The following is a 21442-nucleotide window of genomic DNA, read 5'->3' as shown; positions in this document are numbered from 1 at the left end:
AATACGACCTTTCACGTCAAATATCTATTCGGGTCGTTATGCTGTATGAAATGAAAAACATAGCACTCAAATATTCGAGTTCCGACGCTCTCTCCACCACTATTATTGCCAGTGTGTGTCGCTGTATTCTCACCTTCAATTCACTGGTCACAAGGACAGCCTAATAAAACAGTTAATCATTGAACCTGCAGTCTGCTGACAATACAATGGCAATGGCATTATCAGCAGACTGGAATTGTATTGTACCATTGTAACGACAGTACTATTGTCAATACCATGACAATGGTATTGTCATTACAATGATATATCATTAAGATGTTGACCTGCGCAAAGTACAGTCAGCTACTCCTCCAGCGAACACAGAAAAGTTGCGGAATTAACCCTGCTTGTTTTAAAAAGCAGGCGGCACAGTTCAGTAATGACACTTTTTATTGTTTATAAGCACATGTATTCTTGAGTTCATACAAACGAAACACATACACACATATCCATTGTTAGCACAACGACTGCTAATAAGATATTCTTATTGGAAAAAAGCATTCATTGCAATTAGGAGGAACCGCCATTCAGTAAGATACTGTAGTGAGCGCATGGCAGCTAAAATGAGAGTGTTGTACAAGGTGGCAGGCAGACAAGGAGATGCTGAGCATAACTCTCAATTAAATTGACGAGTTGTATAAATGCCAGCAGCACAGTTAAAAGCCCCGACATGTTTAAGCAACCCATAGGTGAGCCAATATTGAGCATGAAAACTTCAATAATAACATGCAATACCATGGTGGTCGAGGTAGTGGAAGGGAGTATGAGCATGTATTGATTTAAGCATTTTGCGTGACCCAAGTGACGTGCATGTCCACAAAACGTGCGACACTACTCATACACAATGGCGGCCGTTGGCTGCTTTCTATAATTACGCACATATGGCGTTGCAACCATTCTTTTTTTTGCAACTTGCCTCTAGTGCTCTTTTCTCATTCCAGTAGTTAGATTTGAAAGCATATCTTACTGATAAAAAAAGACATGCAAGTTAACCGGAGCGAATAAATGGTTAACCCGTAGCTTTGTTCCAGATGCTGTATCATGCGAATCAGTCTACAGAAAGTCCCGTTTGAGCTATGCACCCAGCAGCGTGGCTTGGGGAATAATCTTACTTACTGTTCTACATTTCTAGGTGTTGAGCTTACTTCAATGGTTTGGCAGGTATCTTCTGCTGAGAACACCTGTAGAAAACCCTGACCACTGCTTCATGGTTGATATTCAGTGGCTCTAATTGAAGCGACTACACAAACAATTATTTGGGAAGCCGCAAAAAAGTAGAATAAAATTTAAAAAATTTTTGATCTTTAGATGAATGATCAATGCTTTGGTTAAAATAATCTCACGGATGGACTTTAAACTGCCTCTTTCAAAAAATAAAATATAACTAGCGATCTTTTATCGCAACTAAATTACTTCCACATTGCACTGATATCACGCCATTATCCACTGCACTATTCGAGTATTACCGGCCTTTAAAGCCCACTGCCGTAAACCGATGATAACGGTCCGCATTCACAGCCGCAAGATTTACCAGACCTCACAAAATACCGGCTGCATCAACTTGATGGCAGCTCATGTAAAGAATTTTGCTTGAACAATAAGTCAGATAGTTTTATTCTTAAATAATTATACCCTTGCAGAACAATTGCATGATGAGTTTGCTGAGAGAAAAACATACCAAACTATTCTAAAATATACAGCCTAAAGTTTTGAACCTTGCGCCGGCAAATCTAATTTACAGCAGATGTAGGCGGCAGTCAGCAAGTTTTTTTGTCTCTGCAGTACAGAGCACCCACCTGAGACAAACCTTCAGTTATCGTGCTTCAGGGGGTGGATTTTAAGTGAATTCTTGTTATTTTCTTGGGGTAAAGCATGAATTTGCACGCGCTCTTGCGTGAACAGCCTTAAATTTTGCATATCATTGTGACAAAAAAATTCAGTAAATGCACCTCATCGCACCTTGTCGATTAAGGATGGAATCACAACATGGTAGCCATAGATAGCTCTTACTTTCTCTTGAACACAAATGCAGACGTTTCGACTTTATCCCATGCTTCGAAATAACCGTACTACTGTAGAGAAATCTATCCATGACTTCAGTAAGGTCAGTAGCCGTAGCACCGCCCCCCTTCTCCTCCCGTTTCAAAAATTTTGTTTGGGATGATTGTTATTCTGAAAATAATGAACTCTCAAGGTGACTCTTCAACTAGTCAGAACCTTCCACAAGCGGGTCCTTCTAAAGAAAATTTTATAAGTTCAGTTGTTACATAGTACAGACCTGCCTCTAGCATATATTTACGGTTGGCGTGTGTTTGTAAGACCCATACCAGACTATTTACGGTAGTGATTAGGCTCTTTACTACGTCATGCAGAAACAGGTCCAACACAAATAAAACCGCATTCACGTCCACGGCATTCGATTTCCCGGGGCGATAGTGCACTAAGAAAAACAACTTTCTTCAAGGAAAAAAAAAGCGCGAGTGCATGGCCTCTACTCACATATTTGCAGTCAGAAAGTACGATAGTGCACAACATGCTTAAATGGTACTCACAGCCGCCCTGCCTCTGAAAGGAAGACTTGTTGGCAGCATACACATTGCGACAGCTTGTCGATCTTTAGGCAATCTCCTGCGTCGATTTCAGACAAATACCCCGAACAAGGAACTAGATAAATGACATTTTGTTTACGAGGAATGACATCAGGTACGAAAATGCATCCCATAGGGTATAAAAATCGAAACTCATTTGAAGCGAGCAGGATACTTCCACGAAAGATGTTACAACTTGCGGTCGTTGTTCTCTCGCCACAGCGATTTGAGTGCAAACATCGTCGTGTTAATATCTTCGGCGGGATGGATCAGCCCCAAGGGGGCCTGCATCGCCGCACCACCCAACCCAGTCAGCACCGCTAACCAACGCTATTTCGACTTGGTGAGTTGTCTTGTGACAAGCAAGAGTGTGCCTTCTCCGCGCACCTAATTTTTCTGTTGAGTGAAACCACTGTCTGTGCTGTGTGTTGCAGTACATTAAGAAATCCGGTAAGGTGTCAGGTTGAGAGACCCAGCAATCAGAGAAGTTGATCTCAATGTATGACCTCTGTGATAAAAGAATGGGTCTAGTTGGCCGAATACGCCATAAAATCTTAATGTTTATGAGATGCTGGTGCTGTTGCCGTTATTCACCATTGCGCTGGCCCCATATTTCATGCAAAATAATCATTACTCCCTGCGTCTCTGATTGAGGACCTTGGGTTGTAGTTAAGTGCAGTGAAAATGAGGTTCAAAGTATGCAATACTGTAGCGGCGGGAACAGACCATCTCGAAGTGAGGGTCATTCGGCAACCACAACACGTCGCTTGTATAACTGTAAATGCTGACAATAAGCGGCTCTCATGCACTGATGACATTAATCCTTGAAGCATAAGATGGCTTGAACTTTGCGTAACAGGCGTAGTAGCGTCGCACCGTAAATTAGTTTGCATAAGTTCATCATATTCACGGCCAAGTAACACTCTAAGTGCGTGTGTGGAAACTAACAAAAGATTCAACGCAACCTTTATTGTAACACGGGTGCAATAGTAACGCTGCAAGGACGTGTATGGAAGCTTGTCACTTCGCAGACTGCTTTCAAGATAGGGCCTACGAGGCCATAGGAAAAAACAGGGCCGACGGCAGTTCTCTTCCTCTATGACCGTGCCAAGTCGCGACATAAGTATTGCACTGTTTGCGAGCAGAGAGTGAAAAAAACCCTCGCAGATACTGGAGCAGGTCAAGAAGCTGAAGTACATCGCATGTTTTTTTCGGTGACTTCCCCTTCGCCCACGGGGTCTTCTTCTGGAGACATCTAACACCTTTAACCTTGTTATCCACGAAATACACATGGTAATTCTCGTCTATAGTACTACGGCGGATTACGATTAAGAATTTCGGCCCAGCTTTTTGTAAGTCGTAGGAAGTTTCAACTCGCCATTTGTTGTGCAATTCCAGTTGTAATATGCCTCGAAATATTTTGAAGTACTAAACCATTCACAAGAATACAAACATAATTGTACTCTTTCGCTCGATAAAATGAGGCCTCTTTTATGGTTCCTTACCTGACATAGTGTCTATGTAAGGTGCGTTTTCGAAGAGGTCTGAAGCACACGCGTGTCTAAGCGCTATAATTCTCAACTTACAGCCCGATTTCACGTATATCATTCCAGCTCAAATCCTGTTTTTCTCAAGTTTTGCCCAATAGTTCGCGAAGGAAAACGGTGACGCAAGTACGCACTGGACAAATACGCCTAAGATATGAAAAGTTGCTAAAATGGCAAGATGTTTATTTATTTATTTATTTTATTTGAAGATACTGCTAGCCTCAATCTGAGGCTGTTACAGGAAAGGGGGTATCTTCAAGTAGGCCTCTACGTAAGTAAGGTTGAATCAGACAATGCATATGTTCTCTACATTAACTATACAAGGGCTATTAAATGATGGCAGTAATAAACAGCATATTGCAATGGAGATACATAATGAAAAGAGCACAGTTTAACTAGGCACTAATATAAGTTAGGTTCGACTAGACAGTACATCAGCACTAGGAAACAAATTATACAATCGCTACAAAAATGACAATATGACATCCAACACACTCAGTGTAAGACGCGACAAGTACAACATAATTTTTATTTATTTTTATTTATTCATACTGTCAGCCCTAGTGCGAAGACAGGAGTTGGGGTGACATATCTGGCATGTACAAAGAACATATGTAGAAACAATTTTCACACTGTACGCTCAAGACGCACACTATATGGAAATAACAAAACAAAAACGCCAAACTATATCAGAATACGTCCCGCATAGGTCACGGATAAACGAAGCATGTTCGAATACATCTCGTACACGTCACCGAAAAGAGAAAAAAAATTTAAAGTGGTATAGTACATATTGAACATATTGATATAGTACATTGAACATATTCAGCCAACAAGGCACAAGCAATTCGGTTACAAAGCCTTTTCGAACCTTTGTAAATTGCAATGTTCCACTACGTATTGAGGTAGTTGTTTCCAGTCATCGATGCTCCGAACCAAAAACGAATACTTTAATAAATGTGTTGTATAGCTAAGTGGTGTTATATGTTTCGAGTGTTTTTTTCTGGATGTGGTAAATGGCTGTAGTGCGATGTGTTCCTTTAGGTGAACCTTGTAGTGTCCATTGAGTATGTAAAAAAAAAAATATCAGTCGATTATGTTACATTTTTAGTTTCACCGTCATTAAACCGGCTCTGTCTCTAAGCTCACTAATAAACAGAGTTCTGGAATAGGAGTTGAAGATCAACCGAAAGGCTTTGTTTTACGCTCACAATTCAGTGCGTTTGTTTTGGTGTATGGTAGCGCAATTGCGGAATTCAGGAGTAGCGCAATTTCCCGGCAGTAAAAATATACTGAGAAGTGAAACATATTATTGTGTAACGCAGAAATCTTGCTTGGAGATAATAACTATAAAGCATCGCCTGATATCTTGGAGATAAAAGCTTCGAGTGATGTACACTTGAAAGCATCGTTTGTTAGGCCTTTCCAATCTCGAATTGCTTGCGCGAAAAAAGGATACCTGGAAATGTCGTTGTGAAACCTGTATTCAGCTAAGTGCTTGGTATGTTTAGTTCGGGAACTAGTTGTATCCGAGTGTAGTAATAGTTGTTTGCATTGATCTTCATGCTGCCATTACGAAGAAGGAAAAGAAACTTAAGGCGAAGCATGTATAGCTGGAAATGTCCAGTACAAATGTACGAGTATAAAATTTTTGATACGGTGGTGTTCCCGCCGCGTTTATTCGCAATCGTTTTTTGAGTACAATTTCGCAGCTCTTTTCAGGGCTATGCTTGGTACGCGGTGTCACAGGGAAACACATAGAAGATACCATCGACAATTACCGGACTCTCCTTCGAAATGTCCGCGCTTCAGTATGTCATGAAGGATCACGTAATTTCCCTCCCCAGAAGCCTTTACCAGCCCTGCGTGTCCATGAAAAGACAACGAGAAGCGGTAAGGGTCTTTCCAATTCAATTGTGTTCCAATTGTACAGTACGTTTACATCTGAACTCAACTGAGAGAAAGAGAATTTGAGGTGTTGTATTTTCTTTGTTCGACGAAGCATATTCATAACTTGGAGAGAAGAAAAGAAGTGAAAGTATTGGGAATCATATTTGCAGTAAATATAATGCATATGTGAAGAAAGTAATGGGGCGAGAAAATAACTCGCCACTGCCAGGTACAGAACCAGTGACCTTGATATAACGCCTTCGGTGCTTCACCAACTGAGCAACTGCAGCGCCGTCTCCTCGTTCACTCTATGAGCTAAATAGGCCCATTTGAACCTGGGAGTGTTACCCGTCGCCGCTAGTATCCGTGACGGTGAGTTTTAAATGCTCCTTCCTGCTGATGTCACGGAGCATGTGATTATATTGCGAACTGGTAACCAATCAATTATTCCTCACATACTATCTAAATGCATCTAGTCTATCAAAACAAGGGTGCTATCCGAGACCGCCCTAGTTTCCTCTGAGTTTGTCTCACGTTGTCCTGACAAGAAAGTGGAGAGCGAGAAAGAAGGTTTGCGTAAAGTTGCTACGAATGCGCACATGGTGTCCCGTTTGCATGAGCGGCATTTGCAGTTGTTTGAGTGAAGAACACCACGCGCAAACTCTTCAGTACCTCCGCTTATCAAACACATCAACAGCGCAACAACTCCATCCTGAGTGCTGCACTATTTCTTCTGCAAATGAACGTCACACGGTCCGCGTCGCAGCGACACGGCCGCTGCAGTGGTGGCGTAATTACTTAATCACGCCGTCTACTATGACGGTGTAATTACCGCAGCCTCAACAAAACATCGCGTAGATTTATCTTAAATGGGACTGTTCTGATTCACACAGAACTATTTTTTCAGGTTTACTTACCAATGTTTTATTGCAATTCAGCTAAAATTAGCTTGATATTTGCGAGCAAGGTTCAAAATATTTTGGCTCTAATTTCTACACTGTTGAACACCTATGCTTTATATGGCCCTAAGTACCTTGTTATTAGCTTTACGTGGCTTTCTCCGTTTGGACTCAGGGAGGTACGGCCTAATTACCCTAGTATTAACATAACGTGACTTATTTATCTTACCCCCATATACCAGACCAACCCTTCACTCAACTCTTCATCTTGACTTGAGAAAGTACATGAAAGCGCCGTTTCTCGGCAGAGGAAATTACTAAATATTATCGTCAATCAGCAGAGAACCTCAGAAGTGCAGCGTCATTTTCAGTCTAGTAGTGGCCCAGTACTCAATACAGTCAAGCGCAGATGAAATTTGAGTCAAGGAGCACTTGTGAATACGGGCGTTAGTATAGCTTGTCTTGACTTATATAGCTTCGTATACTACCCAGCCAATCAATTATCAGCAGGGCGCAAGTGTGGGGAAGTAAGTACACGATAAATAAGGAAATGAAGAGAGCTTGTGGTGACAGAGCTACTGGAACTTTTAAATGTACAGGCCGGCCATGATGGTTACAAACGTGGCTTCGGTGATTAGCTCTGGCCGAGGTGTTGTAAGGAAATCGGTGGGAAATAATTTCAGCAGCACTACTGCTTATTATTCTGAAGACCACTTAACCATTTATTCACAAACGTTGCATTGCGTGTATTTGACTTGCCACGGTCTTCAGTGCAGCGTGTTTGAAGCACGTTTGGGCTCATTTTGAGGGGGCGGCAAGTCAAGTTCAATGCAAGAAGCGTTTCTGAATACGGGGTTTATAGCGTGCATTAATCGTTTGAAAATAAACTTCAACTGATGGTACCTCAAAATTGTTTCATCATTAAAGTTTTCTGACACTTTCTTGGAGGTTTCTGACCCCTATGGCATTGTATTCTTAGAAAAGGCAGTACAAGAGGCACGTTACGCTATGCGTGAGATTTTAATATGCAAGCATGGATGCAGCTCGATTCTTGCACGTGTACCAGCCGCTCCAGTGGTCTGGTACTTTTAGTGCTCAACTGTTGACCCACAAATCACCAGATCAAATACCAGCCGTTCAGGGCTGCCGCATTTTTGGTGGAGGTGAAATTATTCGAGACCTGTGTAGTTAAACGTAGGTGCATCTTGAAAATTCCCTGGTGGTCTAAATTTTCAGAGCCCTTCAGTACGGCGTCTTTCATAATCATGTGACAAATTTCGGACGTTAACCTGAACAATTATTATTCCAAATATACTTGTACACCCTTGAGCTCTCCCACTAACACCCTCTCGTATAGCCTAATACCCTTTTTCCACTTACATCTTTCATTTAGTGTGTACAAGCAGAAAAAAGGTGTTAAATCAATTAGAAAAGGGTGTAAATCAGAGAAACAGCTGTTTTAAACCCTTATGAATGTTAAAACGTTTACTGCGTAGGTGTCATAGTAGTGAAGATGCATTTGATTTTGAATCTCTTCTAGCTATGTGAGCCAACGAATGTCACCGGGATCATTGCGCAATACATCGGCCATCCGCTGTTTACGTATGGGATTATATCGAATTCGTCGATAGTTCTTACAATGGGAGAACTGAACGATACATTGGCTATAAAGGTAAGTACTTTGTCCAATGTTTCTGTAAGCATTCCATGGGTGAACTTAACTAAGCAATCTACTTCAAAAAAATTACGAAATGATGTTTCGTTGAATCGTGCGGCACGATGTTGTGCGTATCAACTCATATGTGATGAGCCTCGCTTTAATTCAGCAAAAACAAAGAATTTTAGGGCTTATTTTTCAGTTTTGTTGTTGTTAATACAACCATAATCAAGGCAATATGATAACTAAGCTGAGGAGTATATAGGAGACTTGAAAGTTTTCCAAGTGTGACATAGATGTGTTATAGTAACTAAGAGAAATATGGGGAGGAACGGAGGTCGCGGTAAGGACCAGTTGTCGTTTAATGTAACTGAACCTGCGACCGTAAAGTAACGCAATCGTTGCTCGATAATTTGATCTAAGGCGGTGACCATCCGCTCGTACAAGTTTGTAGTGTATACTTGCGCATACAAACCTGAAAGTGTATTTAAAGCCGTGCGCGTTTTAAATGGTGTGTGTGGAACACTCTGTGGAACAATCATCTTTCATATCTTCCTTCGCTTCATTGACTTTCGTTTAAGTAAACTTCTATCAATGGAGAAACGAGCCCTTCAAATTGCATTCGTGCCATACAGCTTTACAGATTTTCTACAGTAATCTGCCACTTATCTCCGATGGCGCTTGTTATCTATACCATTCTTGTCCAACTATACAGAGATATTAGCCTCGTTGTTTTGATGCATTCAACTTATTAGACAAAACGATACCTTATATAGGTGTGCACATGATGAAATACGTATTGCAAGCAGTTTAATACCAGCGGTGTGTTAACGATGTACCCTTTATTTTCTGAATTATCAACACCATTGCTCGGGTGCCTACGTCATATTCTGTACTTAGTTTACTGTGGGGTCCCATTCTGTCCTAAACATTATCCGGAGAGGCTTTGCTGCATTGTTGCCCTTTAAAGAGTTTCTGTAAGATTTTTGCGAATCTTTAATCATTGGTAATGGAGCGTTTCGCGTCCATTCCTTTTCGATTGCGAGTGCTATGGCAACGTCTTTTGCTTCTCTTGTCGAGGGTCGATTTATTTAGAGAAAACCTGCGTGCGAGTGAAGGGCTCGAGGCTTTAAATATCGTTGAGCCACTCCACACTCTGCACTATAATATCCCACGCCCCTGGACGCTTGTTACGCAACAATCTTTAGGTAGTACAGGGCAAATACGCAGCTATGTCTGCTTCCACATGGCAAGCTCACCGTTGCGGAGTTGACCACGCTATGATTACAGACAGACGCTCATATAAATCAGTACACTCTTTACCTGATCTATCCCACAGCGTGTAAAGACGTATGCTCGTGGTGTAGAGGCAATCCAAAACTCTTTCACGTCACGTGGGAGAGTGCAAAGCACGCGAAGAGCACGACACCAATGGCACATAGGACGAATTCGAGGCGCAGTGGTCTAAGCCAACCCTGGTAGATCAACATCGACTCTTTCAAAGATGTAAACGCATTACTCTTAACAGTGTGGCCCTGAAATAGGGGCACCACCCTCAATGAGAGACTACGCTCTTCACCTTTTATATTTCCTGAAGGCCACTGGAGTTATAGCCTGTCTGGTTTATGTATATAACAAAGCTTTGCACTAGTGCTACCACTAACATCGTTGGTTCAGTTTTTTTTTGTCTAGAGAATGCTTACCCGTACTAATGTGAGTGAAGGAAGTTGGACATGATGGCGTATGACGACGTCGTGCTGTGGCCACTTCAATATGGCGGCATGGCTGAAGTGATAGACTAAAGCGATTGCAGCTTACAAGAAGAGCATGGTGAAGAGCCAGGGCATTGTCTACTTCGGCGCATGCGCATGCGCAACCTGAAGCTCTCTTCTTTCTTTGCGCTGTCAGAGGTCTCAGACCTGAGCTGCGCTAAATCGTCTTCTCCCGCTTTCCGCGTTGCGCAACTAGAAGTATTGTGGGCATTTAGTATACGCATCCTCTTCACCGGTACATTATCATCATTATCATGTGTGGCTCATGCATCCCCATCGTTGTCGCGTAGCATCATCATCTTGGCTCATTCATCGTAGCTGTCGGCTGCCGGTTCCTCGGGCCTAATAAAAGGTAATCCAAACCAAGACTTCATACGTGGTGGAGAGTGCTGTTAGATCCCTCGTCATCCTCTCGACCACTCTACCCCCTGGAGCTACGTTCAGGTCGCCGCTTGGCCCAGGTGTCCGGAAATATGTCGCACCAAGATGAGGCCGGTGCTGCAGCCGTTCCCACTCAACCACCGCGTGCCGCGCCTTCTCACGTCATCAACAGCCTCCAGCGTGAGCCACATCCCTTCGCTGGTATGCGCGGGGAAGATGTGGAAGAATGGCTGGACGATTTCGAACGTGTCGGCGCTGCTAACCGTTGGGATAACGCCTACAAACTCGCCTACGTGTCATTCTACCTCACGGGTGTCGCGAAGACGTGGTTCCTCAACCACTTCATCGACATCCCCGACTGGTCAGCCTTCAAAGATCAGCTTCGTCATGTCTTTGGCACACCGGCTGTTCGTTCGGCTCTCGCAAAGAAAGCTCTCGCGACTCGGAAACAGCACATCGGGGAGTCGTACACATCCTACATCGAGGATGTTCTTTCACTTTGCCGCCGGGTTGACACACCAATGACAGAATCAGACAAGGTGCGCCAGCTTCTTAAGGGGATTGCACCCGTCGCATTCAATGCCCTAGCGATCCAGAATCCGGCTACCGTTGCTGACGTTGCGACAACTTGTCAGCGCCTCGAAGAACTTGAGTCTATGCGCCTACAATCAGACAGTGACGCGGCCCGTATTACGACTGATCCAAACCTGCGGGATACGATAAGGGCGATTATACGTGAAGAATTGGAATCAATGGGATTCACACTACCTTCAGTGTGTCCCGTTCAGTCCTCTTCAACGTCATTGCGGGATGTCATCAGGGAAGAGCTCACGTCTATGACCCACATGGCCAACCTGCAGCCCATTGTCTCTCGTACTCTACCATCGTTCCCGCACACCGCCGCCGCACCACCAGGCACCGTCAGCTCGACGTCCCCGCCACGAACGTACGCGTCGGTTGCTGCCGCACCTCCCACAAGCTTTCCCACGAGCTTTTCATCACCACCGCGTGAGCCGTCACCTGTCCCTCTGACTTCTCTCTCTCCTGGTGCAGTTAGCGCAAGCTACTACCCTCATCATCGATCGACTCGGCCTACGTGCTATTATTGCGGCTATCGTGGTCACATTGCACGCTTTTGCCGCAAGCGCCAGCAAGACGAGCGCCGAGGGTACGACATACGCGAACGGGACTATACCGCAGGAGCCTTGTACCAGGGTCGCCGTTATTCGTCACCGCCGCGTCGATCTCCATCTCCGCCAGCATCGGGTGAACTGCGCAGTAGTCACCGATCAACCCGACGCCGTTCACCGTCGCCTTACCGTCGCTCTTCTTCCCCTCTTCAGCCCGCTTCCCTTACTTCTGATCGGCGTCCGGAAAACTAAGCGATGCAGTTTTTGGAGGACAAACTGCATTCCAACACAAGACTCCAATTCCTCCAGCGCGCCCCTACAATATGCTTGCGGTCACAGTTGAGGGAGTGGACGTTGATGCTTTGGTGGACACTGGGGCTGCGTTTTCTGTTATTCGTGCTGATTTGTGTGCCCGTCTTCGAAAAGTCACGACGCCTTATGATGGACCGACACTGGTTACAGCCCAGGGAACAATGATTCGCCCTTCCGCTCTTTGTACTGCCCGTGTACAAATCGACGAAATTCTTCATCATATAGAATTTGCTGTGCTATCCCCGTGCTCTCATGAACTCATTTTATGCTGGGACTTTCTTTCCTCTGCTTCTGCGGCTATTTGCTGTGCACAACGTGTCGTCCATCTTACTGACACGGACCACTTGCTCAACGACGAAACCTACAGGCCACTTCGACTCATCGCTGCAGTAGACATCGAGTTACCGCCAAACTAACATCAATTAGTGACAGTTTTGTCCAACGACGTCGACTCTGGTGACATTTTGGTCACTCCGTCACCGTATTGCCTTAATAAAGGCATAGTTCTGGCATCAGGTGTGGCTCGCTTCAACAATGGATCAACTGTCCTCGCTGCTACCAACACCACACAAGATAAAATTTTACTACCACGGGGCACTACTGTCGCCTGCGTTGCCGATCTGCAGCCTGTTTGCGTTGTGCCTCTTACCCCTGTCTCCTCTAAAGGCCATCCTGCAGATCATGCTGCTTCCTCGGCCTTTACAGCAGCCATCAACAAAGACTTGAATGACTCACAGAAGCAGCAGCTGCTTGATTTGTTGGAAAAGCATGCAAACTCCTTTGACGTTCATTCATCCACCCTGGGCCAGACATCTGCTACAGCACATCGTATTCAGACCGACGGAACATCCATTGTGCACCGCCGTCCGTACCGCGTCTCCCTAGCTGAACGAAAAATCATTGAAGAAAACGTAGACGATATGCTCCAACGGGAGATAATCCGACCCTCAACCAGTCCTTGGTCGTCGCCCATCGTTCTGGTACGTAAAAAAGATGGTTCCGTACGATTTTGTGTCGATTACCGAGCACTCAATAAGATCACTAGAAAGGACGTATACCCCATGCCACGCATCGACGACGCCCTAGATTCCTTACAGGGTGCTGAATACTTTTCGAGCCTCGACTTGCGTTCAGGCTATTGGCAAATCCCCATGCACGAAGATGATAAAGAAAAAACTGCGTTTGCAACCCCGGACGGCCTATACGAATTCAATGTTATGCCGTTCGGTCTATGCAATGCGCCCGCAACTTTTGAGCGCATGATTGACACCGTGCTGCGTGGCCTGAAATGGAAGACTTGCCTATGTTACCTCGATGACATTGTTGTCTTTTCATCGACGTTTTCTCAACATCTGCAACGCTTGGACGAGGTCCTGACTTGTCTTGCGGGCGCTGGTCTTCAAATTAACACCAAAAAGTGCCATTTCGCCAGCAGATCTATCAAGGTACTCGGTCATATTGTGAGCAAGGACGGAATTCGCCCAGACCCTGATAAAACTGCTGCAGTGCTCCGCTTCCCTCGCCCTGACAAACCAAAAGATTTGCGAAGTTTCCTTGGTCTCGCCTCTTACTTTCGGCGATTCATACAAAACTTTGCCTCCATAGCCGCACCACTTCATAAGCTACTTGCTTCCGGTATGTCCTTTCAGTGGTCTCAGGAATGTGAATCAGCTTTCGACAGGTTGAAGAGTGCCCTCACGACCGACCCTGTACTTGCTCATTTTCACGATGATGCACCGACCTTCCTGCACACAGACGCTAGCGGCCGCGGTTTAGGAGCCGTGCTCCTGCAACGCGACAACTCTTCGCGAGAGCGAGTCGTTGCATACGCCAGCCGCGTCCTCTCCGCAGCCGAGAGGAACTACACGATCACCGAGCAGGAGTGCCTCGCCATCGTTTGGTCAGTACAGAAATTTCGTCCATACCTGCATGGCCGCCATTTCACCATTGTGACCGACCACCATGCTTTATGTTGGCTTTCGACACTCAAGAACTTGTCGGGACGCCTCGGACGCTGGATTCTACGCCTCCAAGAATATGATTTTGAGATCGTGTACAAGTGTGGCAGGAAGCATAGTGACGCCGATGCTCTTTCTCGCTGCCCACTACCAGCGACTCCACTCGGGGTTTCCGCCGTCAATTTGCACAACACGCCCTCGGAGTCCACGTCTACGGCGGTTTCCTCTCTCGCCTCTATGGACCAGCTGCCTTCGGACGACCCGCACGATTTTCCTTCTCGACAGTTGGCTGACCCATACTGTCGACGTATTATAGACTACCTCACTGGCAGTTCCCGTCCACCTAATGCAAGGCTCCGTCGCCAACTCTCGCAATTTAAGCTGGACAACTTGGTGCTGTACCGCAAAATTTACCATCCTGAGGGTCAGCGATGGGTTCCCGTTCTACCCCGATCGCTTCGGTCCGAAGTCCTCAGGGCACTTCATGACCATCCGACTGCTGGTCACCTTGGTTACCATAAAACCTACGATCGCATTCGAAGTCGGTTTTATTGGCCAGGCATTACCACTAGCGTAGCTCGGTACGTCGGGTCCTGCACTACCTGCCAATGTAGAAAACTACCAACATCTGCTCCCGCCGGTAAACTACAGCCTCTTCCGTGCCCAGCCACACCATTCGAAGTTGTAGGCGTCGATCTTTATGGCCCCCTCCCAGTCAGTGCTGCTGGAAACCGGTGGATAGTAACAGCCATTGACCATTTGACGCGCTACGCCGAGACGGCATCCGTTACAACAGGTTCAGCTTCTGAGATTGCCGATTTCATTCTCCGAGCCATTATACTGCGTCATGGTGCTCCACGTGTGTTGCTCAGTGACCGTGGAAGGGCCTTTCTTTCACAACTAGTGAACGAACTTCTTCAGGCCTCCGGCACAACTCACAAGACTGCCTCTAGTTATCATCCCCAGACTAACGGCCTCACTGAGCGATTCCACCGCACTCTTGCTGACATGATCGCCGCCTATATTCAACCAGACCACAAAAACTGGGACGTTGTTCTACCATTCGTCACTTTCGCCTACAATACGGCCATTCAGCGAACAACCGGCTACTCGCCATTTTACCTAGTTTATGGACGCTCCCCTACTTCTTTCCTGGACGTCTCCTTCTTTACCTGCCAAGCGAATTCGTCTCCATCCTCTTCAGAGGAATACGTTTCACGACTCGCACAGTGCCGCCAACGAACTCGTATAAACACTGAAGCCCGCCAGGAAGACAGAAAGCTAGTTTATGATGAATCGCATCGTGATGTATCCTTCCAACCTGGAGACGAAGTGCTGCTTTTGACGCCTGTTCGCACACCTGGTTTGTGCGACAAATTTCAGCCTCGGTTTATTGGGCCGTACACAGTTCTTGAAGAGACTTCACCAGTGAATTATCGCGTGACGCCACTTGTAGCCCCAGCAGATCGCCGTTATCGAACTACAGAGGTCGTCCATGTCTCCCGTATGAAGCCCTTCATACGACGTTCTTTGTCTCCTTGACTTGCCGCGGCCAGGCTGGCCGCTTTCACGTGGGGGAATTGATGTGGGCATTTAGTATACGCATCCTCTTCACCGGTACATTATCATCATTATCATGTATGGCTCATGCATCCCCATCGTTGTCGCGTAGCATCATCATCTTGGCTCATTCATCGTAGCTGTCGGCTGCCGGTTCCTCGGGCCTAATAAAAGGTAATCCAAACCAAGACTTCATAGTATGTGTACGAAAGGAAGGCAAAGGAAGACTGATATGAAATACCAGTGACAATTCACAGGTTGTCCTTTTAGGAGTTCGAGTCAGCATCGGAAAAATTGTAGGCTATCTGGCAGAGACTGAAGTGGTTGCAACTCCCGCGCCCAAGAAGACCAAGAGCCAGAGTGTTCGGATTGTGACTTGAGGCCCGTGCTCCCTCGAGACACGCGGCTCCTTTCTATTGTCGCGTCTGCCGCCATACTAGATCAGCAGGCAACGCACGGGAAAGGAATGAATTTCAATAGGGGAGTGAGTGCAAAGAAGCTCAAAACGAACTTTGATAACAGCTACATCTGCCTACACAGCAATGTGGCAGACATTTTGGCGCCCCTCCTTCTGCAGTGCACAGTAAGCGCCTTAAAGCTACAAGCTGCACCAACAGATGGAGACTCAAACCTCCTCAGTGAAGAGAAGGAGGCTGCGATCTTTCAGCTGGATCAGGTCGACCATCGTCAATTTGTCGATTCAGCCGGGCGGGTAGTTCAGGCCAGAGGGTTCTTTCATTAAGGGACCCTCCCACCTTCACTCACAAGCTTTACGGAATAAATGCTTTCTCTCTTCTGGCAATGACATTTCCAAGAATAAGGTAGGAAAATGAAGCTCTTACATGAAGTCTTGCCTCATCAGACAGATGTCCGTTTTTAACAGCAGCGCTGTTTCGTCTAGGTGAACCCTCGTGTCGCCTTGACAAGAAATAGTCTTGCTGTGAAGTCACTTGACCTTGCCTATCAACTACACGGCAGAACTCCACTATCCTTGCCAAGCTTGGCAACCACTCACATGATGAAGTAACAACTAAAAACGTGATCACGATCACTTAAAATCACTCGACTTGTTCTCACGCTAACCACGTTACATGTCCCGCCAGAAGCATATCACAACTAGTCACGTAATGGTTCCAGCCGTGCTTGATGGTTCCAGTGGTGCGCCACAAGCGGAAGTCGTGGAAGCTTTTTTGCGAGACACGGAACGTGTGACATACGCGGTGGCTTGTTAAGTTAAAAAATGTCATAGCGTTCGCACCAAAGAACGCTGCCCTTTTTAGACGGATAGTCCAACACATTCCGGTAAAACACGAAAAGCGCTTTCATTGATGATTTTATTTCAATCGTACCAAAAGCTATTGCAATATAAATTTATCATTGAAACATTAGTTTTGTAGATACAAAAAAGTGTACTTTTTACATGCGCTTTGTTAAAATAACCCTATTGTTTATATGCATATTTATTTAAACAATGTATTAGTCAGTGACTATGGGCCTAACAAGTATTGCCTATTTTGACGTACTCGTAAGAACTTCAAATCAAGATTCGTTTATTATTGATGATTAGCGGAAACGTACGCTCATTCCAGAAGAGTATTTGGTACCACAACCGCAAGAGACGCTGTTGGCAGCCAAGTTTACCTTGCGTTCAGTCGACGCACGCTGGCGGCGTTCCACAATGTGTTTTTCTTTGGCGAGGCTATCAGCTTCGTAAACACAAGTTCAGTACACACAAGCTGGCCTTGATGGTTCGCTAGAGAGAATATGGCAGCCGGATTTTCGGTGGAGGCGAATATACTTGAAGGCCGTGTACTTGAATATGCGTGCATGTCGAACAGCCACAGGTGGGCGAAAGTTCAGGACCCCTCGGGCACAGGGAGCGTAATCTTATTATGATTGTCTTTATACGTACAATTCCAACAATTACGTGATATATTAATAGCAGATGATGGCATATTATTGAGTTTCCCAAATATACACTAGAGGGAACTTGGGCGCTAGTGTCTATAGAAACTGCAACGCATGGCGCTTCAGTGAGCTTGGGAATGATGGGTAGTACATTGATTCGTCTATTTTTCTACTCCTGGCTCCCTGTGTGTTCTTGTGGCTTGGAGCTGTTTTCTCACAAAACAAAAATCAACAAATGTTCAATGGTTGCCCTTCACCAACTTATTTATTTAGGCTTACTATTTGAATTCGAGTCATGAAGTTCAAACGGGCTCGTTTTTTCCTCCGAAACTAAATTGAAACCAGGAATAAACGAAGCCACAAGCGCCATTCACTGCCCGCAATTACGAAGACTAGGCAAATCCGGGTGCTACCCATCATTGCCACCGTCGCTGAACGATCACGGTGCCAGAGCCTCCTGTAGTTAATTTTAGAAAACTCTATGATGGCAACAGCCGCATTGAAATGACTGTCACAGAAAGAGCGGCGTGAACTGGAGTGACCGGCTCCTGGCCATTGAGATGATTGATTGGAGAAAAGTAAGAAGTAGAGTTACCAAATGAATCCACGTTACAATCACTATCGCATATAATTTTAAGTCAGTATTCGTAACGTTTGCCGTGCCATTCTACTAACAAGAAAAAGAAAGTAGGTTGTTGAAGGCGCCGGTGTACCTCTTTTTTATCTATTTATTTATTTATTTATTTTTTATTTGCAATACCTCAAAGGCCCCAATGATGAGGTTTTACATGAGGGGGTGGGCTGGGAATAATGGAGTAGATGTTCCATCGCTGCTATGAAGTTGATGATACTAGAGTAATGTACAACGTAGCGTAAAAATAGTGAACTTCTCAGGTCTCAAGTTTACTGTGACCAGCAACGGGACGGCCTAGTGCTCTCCAATAGTGAATTACCAGGTACTATAAATAGTTAACCAGTTTTTTTAAACACAACGTTAGGAGGAAGGCTATCCGAATCTTGTGCGCTCTTGACAAAAAAAGGATTAAAGGTGCGCAGGGATGTGAGCACTTGGCGAGTAAACAGCTTTCCCGTGATTTATGCGATCTGAATGACAATGGGCTGACTTGATGATGGGGGTGCGTAGTGATTCCTGATAGAACTTCAAAAACAGCCACAAACGAGCAACACAGCGGCGTGTCGAAAGGGTGACGAGGTTAGCGCGAGATTTAAGTTCGGTTACGCTTGACTGACATGAATAATCTGAAAAGATGAATCTTGCCACCCGGCTTTGCACTGTTTCAAGTGTTTTAGTATTGTTACTCTGATGAGGGTCCCAAACAGCGCATGTGTATTCAAGCTTTGGTGTGATTAGTGTCAGATAAGCGAGTAGTTTGACAGAAGTAGGAGCTAGAGGAAGGTTTTGGCGCAGGCAGCCAAGAGCACGGCTTGCTTCGTTAGTAATGTGCATCATGTGAAGAGACCATGTTAAATCAGAATGAAAATGAACACCTAGATACTTGCATTTAGTTGCACATAAAATTCGAGTGTTGTTGATGAAATATGCGGGAGATGGGTAGTACTGGCGGCGATGAAAAGAGGCTAAGGACGTTTTCTTTGCGTTAAAGAACATCAAGCATCTTTTGCACCAGACTTCAATTTATGAAGGTCAGTTTAAAGTTCACGAACATCCCATGTGTTGTTGACTGGGCGATAAATGACAGAATGATCGGCAAAAAGTCTGATGTTAGAGGAAATATTACTCGGCAAGTCGCTAATATATATGAGAAAAAGCAAAGGTCCTAGAACCGTTCCTTGAAGCACGCCTGAAATAATGGGGTGTAAAGACGAAGAAAGATAATTAGCGTAAACTAACTGCTGCTAATTAGTTTAAAAGTCGCAAATACACTGAAAAACTAATGGGTCATGTTTCAGACAGAAAATTTTTAAGAATATGCGTTTATGAGAAACTTTGTCAAAAGCTTTCTCAAAGCCTAAAAAGAGTGCGTGTACGGGTATCTTTGCATCAATGCTAGGGGTAACATTGTTAGTAAGCAGAGCTAGTCGAGTGTCACATAAACACTTTTCTGAAAGCCATGTTAGTTTTAATGAAAAAAATGAAGAGTTGCGAGGAAGGTGACTCTGTGGGAATATATTACGCGTTCCATTATTTTAGAGCATACATTTGTGAGCGAAATGGGATGATAACTTTTGCGTGAGTACGAGTAACCTTTCTTCGAGATTGACTATGCGGGAATATATTACGTGTTTCATTATTTTAGAGCATACATTTGTGAGCGAATTGAGGTGATAAATTTTGTGTGAGTGAGAGTTACCTTTCTTCCGGATTGGAATGACCTTGCCTACCTTCCACTCTTGGGACACCACTCTAGATGAGAGTGATTGCTGAAAATGTGTGATAAAATCACACTTATTACAAGTTTAGTGTTCTTCAATATTTTTGTGTTAATGTGATCTATACCCATTAATGAAGTGAGCTTTATTGAGTCGATAATTTTGGAAGTCCTATTGACATGAAATATAATTTTGGGCAGTGTCAGGTTGTGTACAGAAAGGGCATAGGGAAGGTCACCGTCCTGGTCTATGGTGAATACAGAACAGAAGGTTTCATACAATACTTGCGCAGTAAAGTGTTCAGGAATTGAAACATTTTGTTCGTCTCGTAGTGTAATGTTCCAAAAATGGCAATTGATGTATAATTGAGATTAACTGTTTTCCAAAACTGCTTAGGATTTTTTCGGAGCATATCAGGCATACCTTCACCGCATAGAGTGTGGCGTTAGCATAGTTGCGAACTTGACTGCGAAAATACATTGATCATGTACAATGCCTATTGCAGATTTACAAATGTAACATAGATGCATCACACATTGTGAAGTAAAAAACACGAGCGCGTAGATGTCTTTTTTGGCACTATTTTGAAACAAACGTCGCCGCTGCAAGGTTCAATGCTAAAACCGGCGCTGAGTGATATACACTGGTGCCAACTAAAAAAAGCAAGAGTTGAGAAGGAGTTCGTAAAAAGCTGAAAGATGGATTCTTCATAATTTTACTGTTCCCTTGATCGCACTCACATGCATTCCTTTTACGTTAACCGCATAGCCCAGTTAGATGTCTTGTTCAACTGGCGCAGTATCTTTATGATCAAGCGTTTAGAGACGAGGTTTGTTACTGCATATACAGCGGTCAGTGTTTGTCTTGATAGCACTAAATTGGTGCACATTCATTTAGTCATAGGAAAAGCAAACCAGGTAGCTTAAAACCATGCATAATATGTGCGTCTGTTTTTAACCACCAACCTGCAAGATATTCTGTTAGTTAAAATAGTTGACTAACACAAACTCTCATATTCTGTCACTCGCAGCTCGTCTACGCGACACATACCTTCGGAGAATTGCGTGCACGCACGGCGTGGCTCCTGTACAACGTGCACAATGTGGGCATCGGCAACCAATGCGGCGATCATCCATTCGAGGTCATCAGGCAGTTTTGTTACTCCCTGAAAGGCATCTCACATGAAACGTGTCAAGACTGAGCCGCCTTTTCGTCAATTAAACATGTTCAGCTTCACATTGACTGATTGTGTCCTGCATGCAAACGAACTAGCGAGCAATTAGCTAGTTCTTCCCATTTCTTGGGAGTGGGCTCCACGAATCTTTGTGTAAGAAAACCTGCCCGAGTGTTTTTAAAGCGAGAACCTTAGATGCCTTTTCATCACGCGCAAAATGACCATATGCGCCGGTGGCGTCAACACGAGCGATGCAAAAACTTGCCATCTTGTGA

General features: G+C 44.7%; 1 protein-coding gene across 1 annotated transcript; it reads left to right on the top strand.

Moving 5' to 3' along the window:
• Positions 1–5951: 5951 nt before the first annotated feature.
• LOC142768683 (uncharacterized) lies at positions 5952–21219 on the top strand. The gene is made up of 3 exons (XM_075870694.1): positions 5952–6067; positions 8504–8635; positions 21024–21219. The coding sequence occupies exons 1-3, from the start codon at positions 5972–5974 to the stop codon at positions 21192–21194; spliced, it is 399 nt and encodes a 132-aa protein (XP_075726809.1). The 5' UTR covers positions 5952–5971; the 3' UTR covers positions 21195–21219.
• The last annotated feature ends 223 nt before the right edge of the window (positions 21220–21442 follow it).

Source organism: Rhipicephalus microplus, chromosome 8 (genome assembly GCF_043290135.1).
Source record: "Rhipicephalus microplus isolate Deutch F79 chromosome 8, USDA_Rmic, whole genome shotgun sequence".
Lineage (NCBI taxonomy): Eukaryota > Metazoa > Arthropoda > Arachnida > Ixodida > Ixodidae > Rhipicephalus > Rhipicephalus microplus.
The sequence above is the reverse complement of the archived record's forward strand: the minus strand, read 5'-3'. Positions and strand labels throughout refer to the sequence as shown.

What these genes read in the sequence shown, in the direction of transcription:
- LOC142768683 (XM_075870694.1), top strand. Translation starts at nt 5,972, where the DNA reads ATGTCCGCGCTTCAGTATGTCATGAAGGATCACGTAATTTCCCTCCCC. An exon ending in TGAAAAGACAACGAGAAGCG is followed by an intron (nt 6,068 to 8,503) that starts GTAAGGGTCTTT and finishes AATCTCTTCTAG; the next exon opens with CTATGTGAGCCAACGAATGT. An exon ending in ACGATACATTGGCTATAAAG is followed by an intron (nt 8,636 to 21,023) that starts GTAAGTACTTTG and finishes TGTCACTCGCAG; the next exon opens with CTCGTCTACGCGACACATAC.